This window comes from Anas acuta, chromosome 6, assembly GCF_963932015.1.
Source record: "Anas acuta chromosome 6, bAnaAcu1.1, whole genome shotgun sequence".
In the NCBI taxonomy this organism is placed as follows: Eukaryota; Metazoa; Chordata; class Aves; order Anseriformes; family Anatidae; genus Anas; species Anas acuta.
Window position 1 is genome coordinate 13,462,892 of NC_088984.1, and position 21,205 is coordinate 13,484,096.

The window sequence follows — 21,205 nt, forward strand, 5'->3', positions numbered from 1 at the left end:
CATGTAGGATCTTGGGGTTATAAATGAGACTTATTTAGGTATTCTGTTTCTTTTCCATGCAGCACTGTAGTTTCTTCAGTCATGAAAACCCATGTAAAGAGTATGTGACTTTAATTTTTCAGGCTCCAACTGCTGTCTCTTGGCTGAGTGATACATTAGAACTGTTAATCAATGACTTTTGTTTCTCATTTAACCCTGCAGGTATTTATTTGTTCTGCAGCTAAAACTGGATATTCTTAGTGGAAAGTAAGTATTCCCACTAAATAGTCTTCTAGACAATTACAGTGTATTTACCATAGGATTTATTAAACTGTTACATTTGGACAGCTAGTAAGACTTACTAAGTAATGTAACTTTTTCTCTAAAATACTGCTTCTGTGTGCATGAGTAGCAGCAGAGGAATGCTTACTTATCTCTTGTTACTTTGGTGAAAATCTGCTACTCCTTTTTCACTTCCTTACCCCAAATGTTTGGACCATTTGTCACTGTCAGGTATATGAGTTGCCTGCTAGTTTCAGATGAGGTTTTAACAAGGCATTTCTTTTATGGCAGATTGGAATGTCCTTTTGACACAGCCGTCCAGTTGGCAGCTTATAATATGCAAGGTGAGTAGGTGTGAGTGGGGAAGGAAGAAGTTGTGTGAACAGCTTTGGGTAGACTATTACTGCTTCTTTTAGTCTGTTCTTGTGGTATTCAGAAAACAGGTTCTGTCCAAATGTCAGTAATCCAATGTCAAACACAGCTCTTTGTGTTTGTAATTTTGCTGATAGTGTGTACAGAAAATTGAGTCCTCAGGAAACAGTACAAGGGGGTTCTGAACATAAACAGCTTTGTCCTAAATTTGTTTTTTCATGTGTGTGTGTGCAAACCTGTCCACCTTTACACAAGCTACAAGGTTTGCTATCTTTCCAAATTGCTGTGATACAGGAAAACAATCCACTTTTTTTTTTTTTTTTCCATGATGCAATTTCTACTGTGTGTTTTCCTCATTGTGCAAATCAGATACAATTTTTTATGGGTCTGAGCTCAATTGAAAACTCATATGTATAAAAACTACCCAGCTTTTGACTTTTGTATGTTTGTAGAAACATGTTAACACCCCATGTCTCATGCTTGTACATCAGTATTTATGGCTGAATTGCACTTGTTGCTATTTCAGATCCTTCTTCAACCAAGAGAGGTGACCTAGTATATTATTTTCAACAAATTTTAACATATTTTAACAAATGCGAAGTTTGTAGTTTCAAGCAGGGGGACCCACAAAAACAGGGAGGCTTGAAGTGTTTAGATGCATCTGCTAGAGTAGGCTTTTGGGTCCTTTTTGGAGTCTGTCGCAGTGTGGCCTCGTTCAAACCAGTTTGCAAGTCTACAAAAAAATCTCAAAACCTGTGCCGTAAAGCTGTTCTACAGAAGAGGGAAACTGAAGATGTGCCATGTGCTTGTGGTACACAAATTTTCTATACAACGTTCATCTTACAAACCAGTGTACTGTTGCACTAACTTAGCAGGAGTTAGGTAACAGGACTAAGTCACTGAAATTCTTCCTCTTACAGATGTTTTCCAAAACACATTTTGTTCTTAAGGCAGGAGCTAATAATAGCCTTGATCAAGTGTAGGTATGGAGAGTTGGCATTAAACTCTCAGGAAACCTGTTTTTTACCCCTGCTCTTTGGCATGGAAGAAAAACAGTTAGAACACATTCTGTAGTTAGAAATACTGGTATTGTTAGAGCCTTAAGATGTTCCGTGGATAACTTTTTGCAAAAACAAAGTGATCTAATTAGGCCATATATACATTGCTTTCTGTGGTAGTCTTTTCTTTCCTCTCTGCACAATGAAGCCTGTAGCAGGGCTTTAATCTTACTGTCTGACAGCTGTGTACTTTTATTTAAATCAGCTGGAACCTAAGCTGGCTTTGACAGCATTCCTTTCAACAGAGGCAGGCGTTTTAGTGGGAGTAAATTATTATAGAACTACAGACTTCCTCTGTCAGCATTTAAAAAAAAGAAAAAAAAAAGTAGAGGGGTGAAAAGGCTATTAATATATTCACTGAATTCCAAAAACCAAGAACCAAGAAACAGCTTTTTGGATGTAATTTTTGTACAGGTGGAATACTCCGTGTATTTATTTGAGTTTTCAAGAACTTTTCAAATACATTACTTTTTTTCCCCCTACATTACATATGCAGTTTCTATTTTTTTTTCAGTCATAATTATTATTGGCATTTATTGGACACACAAGTTTTGAGTTATTTTTGATTTTTTGGATACAAGGTGAATGTCAAGAAACATCTTGAAATCAGTGGGAGGAGCAAATGCTAGTGACTCTGAAAATCAGGACCTTTTTTGTAAAGGTTTCTAACTGAGTTTCAGCTTTTTAGGCATACATTGGTCTTTAAAGCTGGACTCGTTAGCATCAGTGGAAAAAAGAAGATTGTGCTTTTGATGTGGCACACCTATTGACTAGTATGTTCCAGTATGCTCTCTAAATAGCATCTCTTGTTGCCCTTGTTGAGCGTGCAGCTGTGGACTAGATGAACCATTTGACTGACCCAGTAGGGCATTTATTATGTTCCTAGATGAAAAGGAACGAAAAAACTAACAGCTGTGTGATCATATCCTCACACGAGTAAATTTAGCAGGAGGGTTGTATGGTTATAAAACCAAAAATTGATTGTTTGAGTGGACAGTTACTTTATATAAAACTATCAGAACTGGTTTTGCTTTTTTACAAATTTCAAGATATTTTAATAAGGTGAAATTCCATTACAGCTTTAGTCACCTGTTGTTTCAGTAGAGACTTCAGTGACAAAAATATTGAAAGCTGTACAAGAAAAATAATGAATTTCATTGATGTTGATAAGATGTTTTTAAACTGATTTATCAACAGCATGTTGTAAAAAAAATTAATGCAAAAGTTTTACGTATACTATAGGATTATTTTTTTGGTGTCTTTGTCAAAAAAGGTAATGCTGCAATTAACGGGAGGAGGGGGGGGGGGAACAAAAAAGAAATTTAGTATTTTAGATTAACTAGAAAAGTACACAGAAGTTCCTGTTAATATTTTCTGTCTTCATGGTGAAATTTGCTTGACAATGCTGTTCTTTTATAGCGGAACTTGGAGACTATGATCCCGCTGAACATGTCCCTGAGCTGGTGTCTGAGTTCAGGTTTGTGCCTACTCAGACAGAGGAGATGGAACTAGCCATTTTTGAGAAGTGGAAGGAGTGCAGGTATTAGATCTTCCAGTGCATGCTAACCAAGTGTTGTGCTGATTTTTCTATAAAGAGAATGTATTAAAAAAATACTGCTGATGCTTCTCCCGTGGTCTTCTAGAAGAGCATAATTCTAATATGGTTCTGTCATATTTTGTTAGAGGATATAATGTGAAAATGAAGCTTTCCAGAAGTCTGAGTAAAATAATGAGGTTGCAAAATCTCAAAATGCAGCAATTTTTTGCTGCATTGGTTTCAGATTAAAACCTACAAAAGTGACATTGATGTTCACTAAAGCGAACGAGAGTCAACAGCATTTAGGTTTTTCACATCCTTTTAGGCATTTCTTTTCTTCTTTCTCATGTGCCAGTTTTTCCTTTCTGTGCTTTTCCAGGCATCTTCCTAATGGCAAAAAATTTATTTCAGGGGGCAAACACCAGCACAGGCTGAAACTAACTACTTAAACAAAGCTAAGTGGCTGGAAATGTATGGTGTAGACATGCACATAGTCAAGGTATGTTTAAAACACAGCATGGTGACGTTTGGAAATGGTAATGTTAGCTTTGTCTAGCATTTCAACGGAGATTTAGCTTTGAGGGGGGAAAAAATAGGAATATTGTGCTCATCTAAACTATGTAACAAGTGATGTGACTTTACATCAACATTCCACTCTATTTTATATGTTTCTATAAGGTACAAGTCCAAACATATCCACTCCATATTAAATGTGTGATTGGTGCACAACAGTATGCACTACTGTTTGTATTTAGACTGAGAGCTATGTGAAAATTACAGTAATTAAATTAAAATTGGCAGGGGTTCAGTCAGTTATCATACGAAAAACTGCAGGTAAAAATAGATCTCCTGTGGCAAAGGAAGTGTAGTGAACTGCACAAGGTGCTTATTACATAGGCAAATGAGGAAACTTTAATTTTTCCACTTAGTCTTATTGAAGGATTGCAAACTGGAAACTCCATTGCATAAGTCGTTGAACGCAGAAACACTTAGGACACCTTTGTTGCACTGAATAAGCATATATGTGTTGAATTGTAACACTGGACAAATAAGCTATATTAATCACTAGAATAATTTGGACAGAGGGTCAAACACTGAAAAAAAAAAAGCATAATCTTTATTTTGCTGCACTTAGGCAAGAGATGGCAATGATTACAGCCTGGGATTAACCCCTACCGGAGTTCTTGTCTTTGAAGGAGACACAAAGATTGGTTTGTTTTTCTGGTAAGATCTCTGTATGTTAAGATACAATTTATATTTTTACTCCTCCATTTCTTTTGCACTACCCCATTTTTTAATTTTTAAAATATGAGAGCACTGGGAGCACTAGGTACCTGCAAAAGTATTCTTTGGCCTGTGAGTATCTTCATGGTGTCCAAAAAAATCTTTCATCATAAGAAGACATAAGTAGTTACTTTGGCTTAGTCCGGTCCAATTTTATAAAATACACAGAGAAACATTTGTGTAGTGGCAGAAATGTTTTTTGTGTCTTATAAAGTCGAGAATATAGGGAGTCCCTCCATTGTAAACTCTGAATTGTTGTGGGTTTTTTTGATGGGTGGGAAGGAAAGTGGCTGTATTTCTGTGTCACGCCATGTTAATATTTTCTGTGGCTGGAATTTTCTGAAACAGAGCCATCATAGGACTTGATCTGTGATACATTGTACAGGGGTTTTGCACTTCTTTAATAAAACAGAATTATTTTGGCCTGCCTTTATGCCCTTATGAATTCAGTCTTCTGTACTTGTGAAGACTAGGCAAGCAAAGGTATTTAGGGGAACTTTGATTTCTGCTCAAGTAATTGTTATTCTAAGTTCTAATATATTCAGCTGTTTGGAAGTTGCTGACTTCTTACTTTTAAGTTTCTAATGAAGTGTTGAAATCGGAAGTGATACATTGGTATCCCCATTATCATCAAGCCCTACTGCGTGAATTAAAAACACACACAAAATAGGGGGAAAAAAAGAAAGGCTTGAGCCAGCACGTCTAACCTAGCTCTCAGTGTGTTCCTGAGAGAGCTAAGCCTAACCTGCTTTTTCTGTTCATCTTGCAGGCCAAAGATAACAAGACTTGACTTCAAGAAGAATAAACTCACTCTTGTTGTTGTTGAAGATGATGAACAGGTAGATAACAATCAGTTTAGTTACATCTCAGTCTTGATTATACAGTGCTAGTTTACATGCTCCTGATCTTTTTTTAAGTTTTGAGAATTGATGTGGCTGCCTTCCAAGACTTTTGGTTGTGACTTCTAGTGGGGAATAAAGGGAGTTAAATATAAAATAAATAGGTTCAATTGCTTTTTTTCCTACCCTGTTTTTAAAAAGGGAATACCTCATTAAACTAATGTAGGCTAGATAATTTGGAAACCACGTGCTTGTTTCGGTGCATTGTGCAAGACAGTTTTAAAAAAGACCAGGTAGCACATTTAGTGGAATGAATTCCTTACACAGATGCCAGAGTTATTCCCGTGGGAAGAAATTGCTCAGAGCTGAGATGAAAATGTGAGCGTTGGAAATTTGAAGAGATCAGATTAGGAAGTGAAACCAAGTTAGCCTCATTGAGAAGTACCTTTCTATAATAATAATGTCTCTCATTTCTAGTTATTCCAATAATTGACTTGTTAAATATATAGGTGCTAGCCCTTTCTAATTTCAGACATTCGAGTACTAAACCATTAAAGCTTCTGAAAAGATTCATTTTTCTGCCATAAATATTTCTCTTTTATGATACATTTAGGTATCCATAAAAACATTTTATTTGGCTTGCACTTAATTGTATCTTTGACTTGTTCATGCCTCTTATAAATCTTTATTGCACTTTGTGTGCTTTAAGGGAAAGGAGCAGGAGCACACTTTTGTCTTTAGACTGGATCATCCCAAAGCCTGCAAACATTTATGGAAATGTGCAGTGGAGCATCACGCCTTCTTCCGGCTCCGAGGTCCTGTCCAAAAAAGCTCAAGTAGATCAGGCTTCATTCGGCTAGGTTCCAGGTTTCGATACAGGTCAGTGTCATCTATTATTTGGCACATATCCTCTTTCATTTCTTACTTTTCTTGGATTATGAGTGCAAATAGGAGAGAACTTACTATTCATTCAGCTAGAGTGATCGAAACTTGCAAGATGAGTGAGTTGAATTATTGTTTTTGTTGAATCATGTTTTCTGAACACATACACTGTCTGATTTATGTTTAGTTGATTGTCATCAGTGCGTAAAACATGCAAGGAAATCAAAGGTGTTTTGAGGTTCACGTTCATTACATAGCATATGTAGTACATTGACTTTATAGACCCCTTCATCTTGAAAAGCCACTCCTTTTTAAATGAACTGCTGAGGAAGTATGGTTGATTTGCACAGCTGGGGACAGTGTGTGACTTTTGACTCCTGGTTTTGAATCATAGTAGTGCTTCAGCAGCCTAAGATAATGCCAATCATCACATCAGGCAGTACCTATGTATGTTCTTCCCAGTATGACTTCCCAGTAGCCTCTAGTCCCAGACTGGTCTACTAGATGCTGTTAAAAGCCCCACTAGGGTTGGTAAGAACATACACAAGGTGGTGGAAGGGTGACCCCATACAGTGTATATAGCCCTTGCTTCCATTTCCAGTTACTTTAGCAATCTATCGTGTATGTGTGTGTGTGTGTGTATGTGTGTCAGAACCAAGGACCAGTGGTACCAAGGAGACAGACCAGAAGTACCAGTGGTAGAATATGGGTCTGCTGTGGCTTTGGAGGCAGAGCCCAGCCAGACTCCACCCAAAAGGAGATGTGCTGTATTTTCAGAACCATCATTTGTTGGTTAGGCCCAGCAGGCAACTTGCAAGTTATTATTATCCTCTTCATTGGTTGAGTTGAAGGAGCTGGAAGAAGTAGTAAAGATGAGGAAAAAAGAGGAGTGTCAGAAAGAAGGAAGTTCTAGACAAATGGGAACATTTCATCATGTTTCCTGTCACTGAAAACTTTGATGCTGCTTTGGGGAAAGTTTTTCACCCTTCTCTCAGACTAGCTTTATTCTCTCCTAGGATTTGTGATCTCAATCTGTATGTATTTTGACAAAGAAATATGCAAAAGGCAAATGTTTTTACTAGAAACGAGATCAGATTATTAATCTATGAATTTATAATAGAAATGTGATGTTTTCCTGAGCAGAGTCTGTGCTGTCATAAAAAGCAAGTAATTAATCTTACGGTTTTGTACTTGACATCCTTAGTGGGAAAACAGAATATCAAACCACCAAGACCAACAAAGCCAGGAGATCAGCATCCTTTGAAAGGAGGCCCAGCAAAAGATATTCTAGACGAACACTACAATCAAAAGGTAAGCTATTGACCTTCCATTTTGAGATGTACAATCCACTGTGACAATCTATTAATCACATCCTTTAAAGTTTCTTTATAGGAGTTTTTCCTATATCTGCTTTCTTTTCTTTTGAATTTTGAAAATTAGGTTTCCTTTGACTTAGCTTGGGGGGTAATCTATATTTGTCAGAAAAAGCTTGTGTCCAAAGCATGTAATTCTAGATTTCCTGGCAGCAAAAACACCTACGAATATTGTGCAGTATGTTTCTGTATGAAGATGTAAAACTTGTGTACAAAAAACAGAAACGTGATAATGGTAATATTTGAAATTTCTGAATCAGGTTTGAAATTTTTGTCAAGGATATTTTCTTGTTCTTAGAAGCTGCATTCTGTCCGTTGTCACAGCCTGACAGCATGTGATACCTTGTCTCTTATTTCCCTTCTTGCATAGGTCAAAAGTGACCTCCAGGCATGCTTTCAGATCCTTGATTAAACTCCTTGGTTTGTTCTTGAGAATTTTTTTTTTCCAATTTAAATTTTATACACATTATACAGGGGTTACATGCAACACTTGGTCTTTTAGTTGCATACTTTTAGGTAGTGCTTTACTACTTTTATTTAATATGCTTTAATATTTGACTGACAACCTAATTAAAAATTAAAATTTAATTAAAACTTTATGTATACTTTTGCAGCACATGTTGCTAAACTTGAAGAAACAAGGTAAGATGCATTCTAATACTTCCTTTCCTTTTGATGTTTGTAAGTTATGTTTGAGCACATGTCTGCAGGAGGTTATAATATTGGTTAAATGCAGATAGTGTTAACCTCTTAACTGTGGTTTTGATGTGGTTGTTGTGTTTCTTTGCTTTAAATAAACCCTACTGTTTGAGGTAAAGCTGCTGTGTTGCTGTCACATTGAAGATTTTGCCAGAGTAGCTTACTGGAAAGCAATGATGTTTGTTTATGACTAGTTATGATTCTTGCTGATTATGAGCTGTAGTTCCCTACGCTGCCATGTAAGGAGATCAAGTAAAAGCATGAGGTTGTTGCTGAGATCTGCCTACTTGGGCTATGCAAGTGAAATACATAATTAAGTGAAGTTCAGAGGAGGGGAAAATACTGTAAAACATTTTAAATATTTTGATGTTTTTGTATTCTGTATTATACTTACATTTATTTTTATTAAAAGTATTTGTTTTTATATATTAATAATTATGAATTAGTCATGACTGACATTGAGAGAGAAGCTTTTTGATTTCTGTACATAGAGTCTTCCTGGATGTGGTGATTCACTCTTACAATTGTAGTGTAAAATGCTTCTGTGAAACTGTATCATACTATATTCACACTGTTCCTGAAGCAGAGGGAAGCAGTCTAGAAAGAATGTATCTATTAGCAGAGGAACAAAGTCACTCAGTTTTGCTTTCAGTCCAGTTTTTTTTCCTTTCTGTTTTGTTTTGAGCTGTGTTTTTTTTGTTTGTTTGTTTAAGAAACTGTAGGTACTGTTAGATACTAAGCATCCTGGCAGTCAGGAGTTGTGTAAGGAACGTCAGAATAACATTTAAAAACGGCAGGCTTATTAGAGACATACATCTTGTTACTAGCAAGCAAGGCTGATAATTGCATAAGGGAGGGTATAAGTCTAGGAAAGGTGAGGCTAATGCAGCAATTCAACGTGTTAGTGGAGGAGGTCTCTTTGTCTTTGCAACCTTAGGGGCAAGTATCTTCAGTGCTAGCTTTTCTTTTTATAAAATGAGAAAGTTGTCTTCAACACTGGGTGTCATTAAAGTGCTTGAAGATCCTCTGCATGCAAACTGTGACTGCCTGTTTAATTAGTACTCTCGTCATGCTGTGTTGTTATGACCTTGTTTGAGTTTCATGCTGCTTAGGTCATTCTGAGAGTGGGAAGAGAAACTTCAGGTGCAGTTTTGCCTTCTGATAAGACGATGGTCTTCTGATTTCCACATAGGTGTGGCATTGTTTTGTTAGTCTCCAGAGCAATCAATGCCATTTCTGAAACTCTACACTCGAGCATTGCTAATTGAAATGCATCATGAAAGATGTATGTTGTTCTGCTCTTTCGTATGAACTCAGCACAAGGTTATGTGCTGCCAAGAAGTCATTCTTTAACGTTTCTGTTAAATGTGTGCTGTTCTGTGGTAACCTCCACGTGCTCTTAATGCAGAAGGTGTGATGTTAGAAAGCAGACAAAGAACAAGTTGTTTGGTCTTGGTAGTATGGTATCTAAGTAAAATAATTCTAAAGAATGACTGAAGTAGATACAGAAATCTATTTAAATTGTCAGCTTGCCAGGTTGGTTAGCTATTGCAGAGGCCATAAATCAAAAGAATAATTAATGGTAGGATCCTGGAACTGTTTTTAAAAAGATTAGAAGTCTGGGGAAAAAATGTTTGTTTTGAATCTTTTCTTGAATACCTAACTTTGTGTAAGATTTATAATACATAAGTATTGCACAAGATGTTAATACTTTTAAATCTCTCAAAAACAAGCAAATTTGAAGTGTGTCTTGTAGAATAAAAAATCTTCATAAAATTATTAATGCTATGCTGAACTGCTGTGCACATAAATTTAAGTGGCTGCTTTTAAGACTGAAATTACTGAAGCGGTAATTCAGTCCATTAGAGCTTCTACACAGAAGAAACTCACGATTTCATGATGTGAAACTTCAAATCTGAAGAGTTCAAGTTACAGAGCAAACTATTTATATTATGTAAGTAAAGTTTTGACAACGTCACATTTTGTTGAGTATTTAACTAAAAAGTCATACAGTTTTTGCTCGTAAAACAACCTGCCTTACAGCTGAATCAGAAAGTCTTTCTAAACTTTAACTAGTTTAGGAAAGGAAAAAAACAACACAGGAATGATAGATAAACTACAGTGTGAAAATAAAAAATAACCGGATACCCTTACATACCTAAAATGAGGCAGCTGACCTAAAACATGTTTTCAAATTTTCTTTTGAGAATGTTTACATAATTTGAAAACATCTTTATTAGATTTCTGTTTCTTTCTGAAAAATCCTTACTTAAATCCTTAATTCTGCCAGCCTTCAGAAATATTTTGTTGATCTGATTCTGATATAAATTCTTCTTACCTTTCAGTTTTCCAAACAACGCTGTTATTACCCAAACTAATGGATCACAACAAGTAAGGCCTATCTCTTTCATTCTTTTTAAAGACAATTTTGATGTTTCAACAGATTTGAGGATTTTATTATTTTCTTCATACTGGCCAGTTATATTGAAAAGTTACGCACAGTTAACCTAATTGCATGGGAAGGAGTGACTACCTGGAGCGAGGAAGATACACCATACCTCTATGCAATAAAAAATATACTATTTATAGATGCAGGTTTTCATAGGTACAGAAAGTACCTTTGTGTGCAAGTTAGTAGTATCCAAAGTACGTTAATTGTATGTGCTAATTAACACCAAAGGGCATACTCTAAAAGAGTACTAGAGAAAAAAGTACTCTAGACTTTTTAGTACTAGTACTTTTCTCTAGTACTCTGAAAGAGGGGTGTGCATCTGCAAATTAGAGAAAATGTTAGCAAAAATTCATTGTTTTCTGAGCTTGAGGGAAATCTGAGACACCAGTCTTCTCAGTACTTGTGCACAAAATGCCACGTTTCACTGAAAACAGTAAGGTAATGGCTTGATACCATTCTGAGCATCAAAAAATAGGACTTGGTGTTTGGAAAGACCCTGTCTTGCTTTCTGTAGTATTGCAGCTGCAGAAAGGGTCACAGATTGGTGGAAATGGGAAATCCAGTTTATTTTAACATTATATTTTAACATTAAACACTCAATCTCAGCTGGAAGCAAACAGACATGGATGCTCTGCTCAGCCTTTTGTGTTCTCTGCAAAATGAGTTGTTTGAGCTGGTTTGGATTCATTGCAATCCTGGTGTTGTGCATAGTACTGGAAAAAAATGGTCATAGGTATCCAGTGCTGTGGAAGTAATGGAAGAAAACAGCCTTGCTTTATCACTGAGTGTAAGAAAAAGTGGTGGTATATTTTATGTATAAGGTGTCATTGCTTAACTGAAGAGTTTATAGTAACTTACTTGTTTCTCTTCTGTCTCCAAAGAGCTGGAATGCAAAGCCAAATGTACCTGTCCTAACAGCAGCAGTTCCTTCTGCCCCGGTCCTGGTGGAAATAGAAAACCTCCCAAGGAGCCCAGGAGCCAGCCAGCAAGACAAGAAGTGGTATGTTCTGCTTTGCTGGGAAATGAATTCTGCTTGCTTTTGCATGATCCAAGTGACTGTTTCTTTACCTATGCTTTAATGAACTTCCTACTTCGCACCTTCAGTGTAAATTGAAAGACAAGTTAGTGGTGATGCAGCTGATTTGTTGCTGTGAATACAGTCTGGGGAGGTGAGAACAACATGCGTAGTCACTGTCAACCAAAAGAAAATTTCTCCACTGATGCCAACATTAGATTCATAGCAGCATTTTCAGGTCTTGGAGAGAGCTGGGTCCTTCTGTTTTGCCATAATATTCCTTGTGGCCCTTTGGTATTGTGGAGCCCAAGGACTTACCTCAAACCCTAACAAAATGCACAACCTTGTAAATCAGTATCCTTGTGAAAAATCTTTTGAAATTGGCAAGCTGATCTTTCTGTTGTCTTGGAGAGAATGGTAGCTTGAGGGAAATAACACAAGCTGAAGATAAGAGCTTTGCTTTTATGTAATAGAGAAGATTTGTTTTATATGGATTGTATGCATCTCAAAATCAGGCTGATCTGAAGATGAACTTATATCTCATTCATCTTTTTAAAAGTAATTTTATATTGCAAACATATTTCAGAACCAAAATTGACATATATCAGCCCAGTGCTTGTGTACACTACTGACATTTTTTCAGCTTCTTGTTCGCTTAGTGGCAGTATGGCTAATCCTAGAAGGGCAATTCTGATTTCCATGAGACTGTAGAGGAGCAGTCGTGGTGGAATGGAGGGACAGTAAAGCTCTTATCATAAGCCATTTCAGCCCTCAAGAGAAAAGATCCTTCTCCCATTGTCTGGCATATGAACCTAATTTGCTTCAGTATCTCTTAAAAATACATGATCTCTGCTTCTGACAGTATAATGACGAATGTGCTTAAATTCTGTAAATCATATTGATTATAAAAACTTTTGATACTATGGATTTTGAATTGTAAGAGGGAGAATAATTCTGCTTTATCTGTTGCATTATATTGAAGTTTCAATCAGAATACATGATCAATGCTCTTTTTCTTTCTTTTGCCCTTGATTTGTCTAGTATCTGAAATCTGTGGTTGTCTGTGGTGAGATCCTGTTGATCGCTCGATTCCTTCCATGGTGGTGGGTGAAAGGTGGTGGTTTCTTTATTCTTCAGCCTTCATGAAATGTTGGGTTGATTTTTTTTGTCTAACTGCAAGATGCGTGCTAAAGCCATTATTTCTTTTGGTCAAAATGTTTGACTCCTGCTCCAAACAGCTCTTCCTTGGTATCTGATTCAGGTGGGCATTTGTTCTGGTATTCCCAAGGGTTCTGTTGCTCCTTGAGATCACACTGCTTTTGTTCAGAAGCAGAGAGGACTCTGTAGCCAATCTCTTTCAATATTGGTCTTGGTATTTGTTTTTTAGGATTTAGAACCTGAGCCTGTCCTTCTTAACATTGTCAGGGGATCTGAGCTTAGGTCCCAGCTGCTGCAGTTGGTAGCCTTTCTATCAAAGAGTGGGAAAAAATATAACTTATACCTGTGTGTAACCCAAACCAGCATGCCATAAAGAAAATGTATTTGCTTGTAATTAATGTGTTTTAATCAAAAGAGCAATGGTGGTACTGTGTAAATGCTATGTCTCTTAGAGCCATATAAGTATTACCGAAGACAGTTGTCTTCAGTATGGTTTTAATGTGTTCTCTAGAAGTTGTCCTGCCTGTGATAATGGACAAATCCAGCTGCAGGAAGAAGGCAGCAGTTTGGAGCTGAGTCGGCAGAGGAGCCACATGCTGGTTGCATAGCTGGGGAGAGGGGTTAGGTTAATGCAGGGCCTGAACATGCCTACTTAGCGCGGGGGCTGCAGCTGGGCTGTTGCGCCTTCAAGCCTTGGGGTCTCGGTGCTGCTAACAAGATCTCTTTTCAGCTGCTGCTGTCTTTAATTGGCCTGTTTCTGCATGATTTATCTTTGCTTCCTGTCAGAAAAATAGTCTTCTTTTAGAGAGAGCTTGCCAAGGATTGCTAAGAACACCAGAATATTTGGACTGGGGATTTTGTTGATGGTTAGATTGAAGGGGTTTAGAAGTAAGGTCCCGACCTTGTGCGTTTCTGTACTTTTCTTGGCAGATGCCTGTACTGGCTGTGTTGCAGATCAGATCCCTTCCTAATGTCAATGTTTCCTTTAATTTAAGATGTGAATGCTGCAGCTGCCAACAGCATCAGTGCCAAGTCATAGAAAGCACTTTGCCAGACAGGAATGGTTCTAGTGTTTTTATTTCCTTTCTTTGCTCCATTCCTATAAAATGTTAGTACAGGAAAATGATGCTGCTCTGGATGGTCTGGAATATTAACTGCAAGGCTGGAAAGCCTAAAACCCAATTGGCGTCTTTCTAGAATTGCCTTTTCTCGAGAAGCTGTCTGTGCTAAGATACGGCAGGAGACAAATGATTGATAGTTGTTTGCTTATTGCAAATACAGAAGGGATTGGTTTTGCTTCGTAGTGGTTATAGTTTTCATTTAACTGTTTAAGCTAGAGAAACTGGAAAATAATTTAACAAACAGTTGAGGATTGGAGCCTTCAGCATTCACGGGTCATTTCCGCAGAGGGTTTCACAAAACCCAAAACTCTGAGTTTCCCCATGGGTGAGCTTTATATAAATCCCCTCTCTTTTCTAAAGGAGGACTATCGCAGAACATTAATCATTTAACACTGTTGTGAATCCTGCATGCTTTTCTGCTTCCCTGCCTCTGCACATGTGATCTTCCAATTTATGCGCTGCCTGCTTGGCTGGGCTGGCAGGGCTGGGACTGGTAAACTGGGCTTTTTGGAGCACAGGAAGATGGAATTTGAACTCGGGGACTATTCAGGATGCCCTCTGAACAACAATAAAGTTTCCACTTTATTTAGATTTGGGTCACTGAATAGAGAATTTTACATTAAACTGAAGGAAAACGTTTGTTTTAGGAATTTCTGAGTAGGTTGAGAGCACCCTTTTTTTCAAGCACTTTTTTGATACCTGACTGTAACTTGCAGCAGCCTGTCTCAAAGCATTACAGTGAAGAATCCTAGGATAACACAATCAACACTTAGCCAATATTTGTGCTTTTTTTTTTTAAGCCTTCTAAAATTCAACAGTTTTAGTAAAATGTTTATCCCTGCTGCTTTGGAGATACTTGTGCCTAATGTCTTTTGTGCAAGGAACCATTAAATAGGAAGCTATAAATATTTTTCAAAACACTATTTAAAGTGATGAGTGTTCTCTCCTGCTCCTTTTTCTAGCTTTTGAAGAGCTTTGTTCCAACTGTTGAAGAATTTAACCGTACCTGTGCATAGCACAGGATTTTGATTTTATGAATTTGAAATGTAGCATTTGCAAACCACATGCAAAATTAGAAAGCAAGGTCTTTGTGTTGTAACCTTTTCTAAAATGGTGGTCTTCCAACTAAGTTTGTTAGTTAAGCATAACTGCAGTCAACTACTTTGTTTAGTCCCTTAGTTAGTCCCTAACTAAGTGCCTAAGAGTTAGTCCCTTAGCAAACTAAATGGTGAATGACTTATGTACGCTGCACTGTTTGCTCCTGCACAGTAACACTCATTTCTCTCAATTTCTATTTCATTCTTTAGAAAAACAAAAAACAAAAAACAACTCGCATTAAAATCTATGTTTTCCAATGACTTTGAAAAATTAGCGTTGCTTATAGATGCTTGTTCCAATCATGCAGGTAGAGCTGCTGCTTAAAAGCCCTTTCAGCATCCTGAAACTGCAGTGCACTGTATGCCTGGGAGGTCTGTTCCTCCACCTCGCTGTTTTCTTCCATCTGCAATGCATGGGTCTTGCTCAGTTTTGCAAAGTGCTTTGCAATACGGAATGCTTTTCATTTCTGTAAGTGTAGACAGTGTAAGTGTGAGACAGCTTAACTTCTAATTTCAGAAGAATATGCATGATACAGAGCAGTAAAGGGGTTTATTTGACACTGCCTTACTGTACACATATATTTGCACGCCTCTGTCCTCAGTTATTTACCTGCCAGCAATGTCATTTTTCCTTGTCTTCTCCCATCGCTCATGCTGTCTTTACTTTTGCTTTGCTGTTCCCCCACCCTCTCATCCCCACCTAATTACTAATTGTGCCCCCTCCCGCTCCCCAATAATCCAGGCCCCTTGATGCTGCCGACCTCTGCCAACGTGGTGGAAGCCTGTGGAAGGCACGGGCCCCGCCGAGGACCCCCGCTGCAGACGGACAGTACTCTGCTTTTGTTCATGAGCGCAATGTGAAGAATGCAGGAGTTCGTAGCGGTGCTGTCACCTATGCTGTCCAAACCACCATGACCAGCCTGTGAGATGCGCGGGCCTCTCGGGAGCTTGAGGCTGCTTTGTAGCAGAGGCTGGAAAATTGCATTTTGAGCTGTCTCAAAAGATAAGGACAACGGACCCGGAGATGACTAGGGGGGAAAAAAGCTTGTGTTACAAAGGCTCTGCATATTATGCTGTTGGTATTTAGTCTTTAAAGACAAAATAACATGTAGACAAGTTACCCGTCACAATTACTTTAAGTAGAGTATATATTACTTTTTAATTGTGCTAAGATTTTTCTGAATGATTGTAAGGTTTTTAGCTGCTTTTATCTCTGGGAGCCATGCAGGAAGTCACGTTGGTAACAAAACTGCATGTGCAACCAGTGGATCTTAATGTGGTTTCAAAAATCTTAAAAGAATAGAGGATGTAACTGCCCCTCCTTTTGTACCATGATTATTTAAAAATATCTAAGGTAGGTGGTTGATCTGAAAAATAATTTTTTAAACAAGTCCTTATCTAAAAAATATTGTTTAGTAATGGAATGGGATAGAATATTTTAATTTTTTTTAAGAATAAAATTATCAGAACTCCTGAAAAGACAAAGAGTGATATTTTGGAGGAGGGTCCCCCTCCTAGGGAACGTCTTATTTGCTCTCTAGAAATTTTTCTTTTATTCTTGCTGCTGTGCTCCAGACAAAATGAAACAGATCTATTTCATGACACACACCAGTCCTGCCATATGATTCATGAGGTTAATTGTTAAGTCAAAGGTGAAGACTCCAGCTTGGTGGCTCATCAGTACACTTGTAGGCCTTTAATAACATGAAGGACTGTCTTTACCATTGAACACTGTGTTTTCATATGTCTTCTGAAATTAGCTACTTTTAATTTGCAGTAATCAAATGTGCAAAAAATCAGGTTGCTGTTCTACTGCAGAGTTCTGTGTTCAGGTGTTCTTAATGTGAACATAATGGTGAGGCCACTGCAGGTCCTGGATGACTCCTCAGCTATCAGAGAAGAATTGGTGAATTAGAGCATAGCTACCACAGATGGCATATATCCTTCATATCCAACTTATTATTGATATAAGTTGCATGCTTTTCCCATCTGCCTTTGAATCTTCCATACACTACGAGAATCAATTTTGCTCTTTACTGGACTTGTTTCAGGGTAACATCATTGCCTTTGGAAGAACTATCCTGGTTTCTACTACAGTGACAGCTCTCAGCAGCAAAATGAGAAGTTGTACCAAACTAGCACATACTGATGCCTACAATATTTAGCTGCCTTTTTAAAAGGACAGGTCATGTGCACTAGGAATAGCATTCAGGAAGTGTACAGGCGTATTTCTAAACAGTGTAGTGATGACAGATCTCTGCTTAGTACCTATAAGGCTTCTGCAGCCAGCAACTTTTTATAAGGGTGTTTTTTCCTATTTCCTGTAGTTATTGGCTCACGTATATTATGATATCTATATATTCCAAAATCCCACAGAATGATACACGAACAGGTAGGACTCTTCTTCTATTATTTAAGAGGATTCCTGATCTTGTCATTCTTCAAACAAATGGGAGAACATAAAAATCTTAGATTTTATAACCCTGTTTGACTGACATCTGAATCACACATCCCTAGGATTTTTCCTTCTGTTTTCCTCACTACAAAAGGTAAATTATTTTTTTCCCCTGAATATTCTGCATTTTTGATAAGGGAAAGAAAATTCCTATGTTCATAACTGTTTGTATGGCTTAAACTGCTGGTATCTTTTATCAGTTTTTCTCATTGAATGTTTCCTGAAATACCTGGTAGACATCGATTCTGAAGACAATCATGCCTGGCACTTGTTACTATGCAAAGTTCAAATACCCTTTAGTGTGTGAGCAAATAGGGATATGTTGAAAGCTATATTTCACTCTTGAGTACTGCATACTTACTACTGTAGAAGTTGTACTTTATGTGGTAAGCCTTTTACTATTTCCCTCATAACTGGCATGACTGTTTTATTAGTATTCCGTAAGACAAGTCAGAAATTCTGTGAAGTGATAAAAATAGTATCTTGTGCTTACTTACATAGTCTGGCCATTTCCTGCTGATCCTCTGAAGAGGATGAAGAATCTGGGGGGCCTCAAACAGTTTATTGCTCTTTGAACTCATCCTTTGTGTCTGCAAATTCCAGTGGCTGAGGGTGTCCATAGTATGACTTGCCTTTTGTGATTGCCTATCTCAGGGTGGCCGAGTAGCTATTTCAGCAGGTAAAACAGGACCGGCTCCTTTTTGAATCTTGGCTTTGGAAGGCTTCTCTCTAGTCTGCCTAAAGTTCATTCAGTTTCCATGAGGCCTCACTGTGATGCAGTGATGAAGCTGCAGTGGCTCCCCCATGTCCTGCCCTTGCTACCTCAGCCAGTCCTCCATCCCACAGCACAAATAGCAGTAAGTTTCTCTACAAACTTCTGTTGCCTTAATACAAATATTCTACTTTTGGAGCAGCTCTGAACTTACTGAGCTTTCCATTTGAATATGTCATCTGTTTTCAAGACTGCCTGTATCTCTAGTAGGCAAGTTTTTGAATCAGTTCTTACATCTGTCTAGTAAATTTTACTGCAGTTGTCATTATGGTGGAAAAAAGATAGTGTAATTATTCCAGCTATTTTCCAATGAAGATTCATTTATTTTTTTTACTCAATTTCTCTCCATTGTGCTGCAATACTCAGAAAAGGATGAGAAGATTACATCATGAAGAAGTGATACTGATGCTACATCAGCTCCCTTAGATGGAGTTTATAGGGGCTTATATGTACATAGTTCTTTCAGCACGTCATGGCCTCAGCACCTGCAAGTGTGCTGCAGGCAAACTCGGAACATCTGGTGATGATGGTTGTCATATTGAACATTTGGGTGACTATTTACAGAAATCTGTCAGAAAACGGGAAGAAAAATGTTAGCCTTGTGAAGGTTAGAAAACATTTTCCCTTCCATGGATAGTAGTTACCCTCTCTGATATGAAGATGCAGGATTCAGTCTCCCTTTGCTGCCTTAATTGGAAGAGCGTCTATTCCTGCCCATTACTCAATTCTGATAATTGAAATTCCCTGTATCCCTTGCAAGGCTGCTGCTTGCTACTTCCCATTAGTAGTGCACACAGAGGCTATACAGGAGATTGAAATTCTCCTATTATTTGCTTTGCTAGCAGCTTCTCATTCCAATGCTTAGAGAATTGAGCAAGTGACCTCAGTTTACCTCAAAACAATTAATTGTCTTAAGACGATTCGCACATTATTAGCATTTAAACAGTGGCATCGCGTGATCTGTTGCAGGGGTATATATTTAAAGTTAGATTTAACTGGGATTCTTTTGGGTGCTTGAGCTGAAGGGAGGTTTTCTTCCTGGAGCCTCTAGTGACAACATTGGACTGCTTCCAAATTCCAGGGGCTGGAGGGAGAAAAGGGGCATTAACCCATTAGTGAGAAGCTGGTCTAAACACTAAAGTAGGAGGTGTCTCTGTCCGTGCATAAGGGTAAGTTCTGCTGGGGTGGGTACTTGCTTGGTTTCATTGTTCCCATCTCTGGGACAGAACTGTCAAAAGCAATACAAGAGCAATTTTCTTCTTAAGTCAGTATTTCAACCACGTTGTATGTAAACGTGATCCTTGGTCGAAAGGGGTGGCAATCAAACTGTGGTTGTATACACAGGTTGTCTGGTTAACCATTATATTCTGCTGCAGCTGTTGTGTCTGTATTTGATAGTTTGCTGTTAACATAGCTTTCCTCAGCTTCCAAGAGATGGATGAGATTCCTGGCTGTTTGCACAACAAAAGCATCATAATGCAACTTTTGTTTCTTTACTTTTTTTTTTTGGTTTGGTTTGGGTGTGCTATTTTTATTGTAAATACAGATGGTAAGACAAAAGGAGACATTCCCATTAGAAAGCAAAGGAGGTGAAGGCAAGTGATCCTAACAGAGTATGGAGTACATGCTTTGGTTCACCCAAAATACTGTGACTGCTAAGTTTTCGTTCACATCTTTGCCCAAGTTAGCAAAACTGAAACTAGTTATAGATATGTGTAACCATAACATGGCATTGATGCAGCCCTCTGCCATGGACCTTTCTATCCTTTGTCCAACTGTTGCATGAAGTGCTGCACAAATTAATAACTTTTCGTGAAGAGTATCAACTTCCCTCCTCCATGCCTTTTTTTCTCAAGTAAAAATGCAGAAATGTACCTTGAGTCTGCTAAAAAACAAAACAAAACAAAAAACAACAACACCTAAAGTATTTGTTCCAAAAAGCACATTTACTAGCTGATAACTTGCCTGTTTCTTAAAACAATTGGAGTCAGCTTGCAGTATGAGAATTAGCAATAACGTGCCACAGTGCATCTTTGCCTTCAGAAAGAGCTCGAGTATACACTGGGTAGATCTCACCAAGACTGCCTGAAGATTCCCTTTCTCACAATCTAATTGCTCTGTTTATAAATCCCGGAAAGGTTTCCACAGAAACTCCCCTCCCTTTTTCTTCACTTCTTCCGTTGCTATGTGAGCAATAGACAAAGTACACCTGTTCTGCTGTGAGGTCAATTCTTCTAGAGATGTAAAGTGTTCGCTTTTTTTTTTTTCCTTGTAAGCTCACCAAAAGCTTGGAACAGTTTCCTGGAAGAGTTTTTCCAGAATGTTTCTGGTTATCAGAAAACAACTTGAAAAAAGAGATTGCATGTGGTTAATGCTTTTTCATGTTACAGAAAGAATGGTAACAGAATTCTGCCTATCTCTGCCCATCTTTCTGCCTTTGCAGTGTACCTCTTGTTGATTTACTAGACAGCACGGAGCTGCCAGAAACTTGTGTTGATGATGCTGTAGGCCATCCCATTGTTGGCTTGGCAACAAGAGAGTCAGAAGAATTTGTTAGTTGCCCTCATCCTGGGACAAAGGAAACTTCTAATGAAAAAACAGACTCTGACCGTAAGCAACCTTACAGATTTTTTTCCTGTTACTGTGGTGCGTGGGGTCAAAGTTACCTGATTATATGGTTATGAGGCTGTTTCCATACAAAAATCCAAAACTGTTTTAGAGAGGTCCCTTAGATACATGCACAGGGACAAATTTGCTTGCCAGTGGAATGCAGCTTCTCTAGTGTATGAAGCAGTGCATGCAGGAGTTCTGTAACAAAATGCTAATGACT

General features: G+C 38.0%; 1 protein-coding gene across 2 annotated transcripts in view; it reads left to right on the forward strand.

Annotated features, from left to right (window-relative positions):
* The window catches only part of EPB41L5 (erythrocyte membrane protein band 4.1 like 5), a 53,914-nt gene that overhangs the window by 16,893 nt on the left and 15,816 nt on the right, over positions 1 to 21,205 (forward strand). For both annotated transcript variants that reach the window (XM_068687445.1, XM_068687444.1), the window contains exons 5-16: positions 202 to 246; positions 553 to 605; positions 3,111 to 3,231; positions 3,640 to 3,727; positions 4,364 to 4,452; positions 5,282 to 5,351; positions 6,061 to 6,230; positions 7,438 to 7,544; positions 8,221 to 8,248; positions 10,651 to 10,696; positions 11,639 to 11,757; positions 20,819 to 20,985. In XM_068687445.1, the coding sequence (XP_068543546.1) occupies positions 202 to 246; positions 553 to 605; positions 3,111 to 3,231; positions 3,640 to 3,727; positions 4,364 to 4,452; positions 5,282 to 5,351; positions 6,061 to 6,230; positions 7,438 to 7,544; positions 8,221 to 8,248; positions 10,651 to 10,696; positions 11,639 to 11,757; positions 20,819 to 20,985 (1,103 nt within the window). The remainder of the gene's footprint in view (positions 1 to 201; positions 247 to 552; positions 606 to 3,110; positions 3,232 to 3,639; positions 3,728 to 4,363; positions 4,453 to 5,281; positions 5,352 to 6,060; positions 6,231 to 7,437; positions 7,545 to 8,220; positions 8,249 to 10,650; positions 10,697 to 11,638; positions 11,758 to 20,818; positions 20,986 to 21,205) is intronic.